Raw genomic sequence first — 2,735 nt, forward strand, 5'->3', positions numbered from 1 at the left:
AGGAACAGAGATCCTAATAGATTAGATCAGATGAGATTATACAGTGGGGTGAGAAAGATTAAAAAGACTGTATCCGTTTGGAGCATACACCATAGCTCAGTATTTGAATAGTTTATTTTCTACATGTCGATACTTTCTCACCCCGCTGTGTGTCATTCTGTGTGAGAACCCATGTCAGAAACCATGACTGTTAGAGTGCAGCACAGTATAGTTCATAACAGCTCAACATTAACAACGTTGCATCACGCAACACTTTGCATCAAATAAACAACACACTGGCAGCATTACGATTCGCTACCCTTTTTTCCGAAGTTTTTCACTCGTTCAATCCCCCTGGTGCATTTCCCAGCCCATGGGCCTGTTTCACTGGGACCTGTGAGCCACGCTCTCCCTCTCACCCGATGTGCTCTCTGGGAGGGAGAAGAAAAGCCTTCTGATTGGATAATATTTCTACATCTAATTGTGGGAATACGTAGCTTTGGAAGCAGCTGCTGTTGTTCTCAGATTTCTGTGGGTATATATTTTATTTTGTCATCTCTTAATATTGAGCTCAATAGCAACTATTTAACAACCGAGATATTTAATATGGCTTTAAAATATGAAGCGTGCATCGGCCATTGTGAGTGCATGTTATATTTAGTGTTAGCGATCTAGCTAATGTGTTTCGGCTCGGGGATTAGAACCAGCGACCTTTCAGTTACTGGCACAACGCTCTTAACCACTAATCTACCTGCCTGCATATGATATTAGCGCACATAGATGTTGACAAAATCATCTCAATCAGGTGATTTCTCACAGTTAATGTCCTGCAAGAAGAGCTACGGCGCTAATATTAGTGTAAATTCTTCACGTTTCATGGACCCAAGATCCAGAGGTAACACTGTACAGTGCAATAGAAGTTTGCCCCAATGCAATTCTGAAGTCTAATACAGCCACAGTGCGACTTCAACTATTATTTTTTGGAGTGTCAAATTAACTACTTATTGTATTTTGTTTAATTAATATAACAACATTCCAACCTTGTTCAGCTTTACCTAGACCAAATATGTTATTATTCCATTATTTGTATCCGTTTGCATCAGTTTCAATATGGGACTCTTATTCTGAAGGCGAAGCGCAAATTCCATTGTGGCTCATCCTTATTGTGGCTAGCTTCACACTTTCCCGACGGGATAAAACAATCACGCGCAAGGTGTACTGTCCCAAACAGAATACAGAGAAGAGCAAATGTCGGTAGTCGAACCGCACTAGAACCGGACAGAAAAAAACAACAAAAAAACCTGTCAGACCATTGGACAAGTGAACTCGAACTGAGCCTGAGAGAAAACGGGACCTTTGTTTTTAGAAGAAGCAGCAGGGAGCCGAACCGGAGGAAAGATGAGTTTTCTGCCCTACTTCTCTGCTGAGACCTGGACACTCCTGGCCCTCCTCATCACACTCATAGTGGTGTAAGGACTTCAAATGAAATTGTATTACATCAAATCAAATGTTATATGCCACATGCATCGTAGTTAACCGGTGGAGACTAACAGGGAAATGCTTACTCAGGGGTCATTTTCCAACAATGCAGAGTTAAAGATATGTTTTTATTTTTTGTAAATACTTCTCTAGAATATATTACTAGTTAATGTGTGTGTGTGTGTGTATAGGTATGGATACTGGCCCTATGGTGTATTCACTAAGATGGGGATCCCTGGACCCAAACCCCTACCTTACCTTGGCACAATGATGGGGTATAAAAAGGTTTGTAATAATAATATAATAATATTAATAATAATAATAATAATAATAATAATAATATGCCATTTAGCAGACGCTTTTATCCTCAACACTGACCTGTTTCAGGTGTTCAACACTCCTCAACCCTGACCTGTTTCAGGTGTGTTCTCTGTTCAGGCATGAATCAGCTGTTTTTTTTTTTTCTCTCTCTCTCTCTCTCTCTCTCTCTCTCTCTCTCTCTCTCTCTCTCTCTCTCTCTCTCTCTCATCTCTCTCTCTCTCTCTCTATCTCTCTTGCTCTCTCTGTCTCTCTCTGTTCTCTCTCTCTCTCTCTCTCTCTCTCTCTCTCTCTCTCTCTCTCTCTCTCTCTCTCTCTCTCTCTCTCTCTCTCCAGGGTTTCACTAACTTTGACACAGAGTGCTTTCAGAAGTACGGGAGAATCTGGGGGTGAGTTCAGTTGGCTGTACCGTAATAGGATGACTCACAACTGTACTATGCTCTTTCCTTACAATTCATCACCTGCTCAAGCTATCATGTGACCATGAATAATACTATTAATAATAATATCAACAACAATAATCTTTTATATGTAGTTTTATATGAGGTGGGCAAATGTCTGTGTGTTTCTCCTCTGTGAAGGATCTATGATGGGAGGCAGCCTGTTCTGTGTACCATGGACAAAATCATGATCAAGACAATCTTGATTAAAGAGTGTTACAACATCTTCACCAACCGCAGGGTGAGACACACACACACACACACACACACACACACACACACACACACACACACACACACACACACACACACACCCACACCCTAATAATATAACATATCCCCCTAATAATGATAATCCTAACATCATTATTTATATTATTAATACATTATCTGTGGAATTCATGTAAATATGAAAGACTTCTGTCTGAACGGAGAGCTGTTTGATAATTATTACAACTGTCCTCCATGTTTTAGAACCTCCATCTGAACGGAGAGCTGTTTGATAATTATTACAACTGT

At 40.3% G+C, this 2,735-nt stretch overlaps 1 protein-coding gene across 2 annotated transcripts in view; it reads left to right on the forward strand.

Moving 5' to 3' along the window:
• Positions 1 to 1,156: 1,156 nt before the first annotated feature.
• LOC121570147 (cytochrome P450 3A27-like) overlaps positions 1,157 to 2,735 on the forward strand; it is a 26,545-nt gene continuing 24,966 nt past the window's right edge. Inside the window, exons 1-4 of one of the 2 annotated variants that reach the window (XM_041881639.2) lie at positions 1,157 to 1,448; positions 1,650 to 1,743; positions 2,113 to 2,165; positions 2,358 to 2,457. In XM_041881639.2, the coding sequence (XP_041737573.1) occupies positions 1,378 to 1,448; positions 1,650 to 1,743; positions 2,113 to 2,165; positions 2,358 to 2,457 (318 nt within the window). In that variant the 5' untranslated portion in view covers positions 1,157 to 1,377. The remainder of the gene's footprint in view (positions 1,449 to 1,649; positions 1,744 to 2,112; positions 2,166 to 2,357; positions 2,458 to 2,735) is intronic. The other variant, XM_041881638.2, reaches the window with a different exon arrangement.

The sequence above is a fragment of the Coregonus clupeaformis genome, unplaced genomic scaffold (genome assembly GCF_020615455.1).
Source record: "Coregonus clupeaformis isolate EN_2021a unplaced genomic scaffold, ASM2061545v1 scaf2705, whole genome shotgun sequence".
Taxonomy (NCBI): domain Eukaryota; kingdom Metazoa; phylum Chordata; class Actinopteri; order Salmoniformes; family Salmonidae; genus Coregonus; species Coregonus clupeaformis.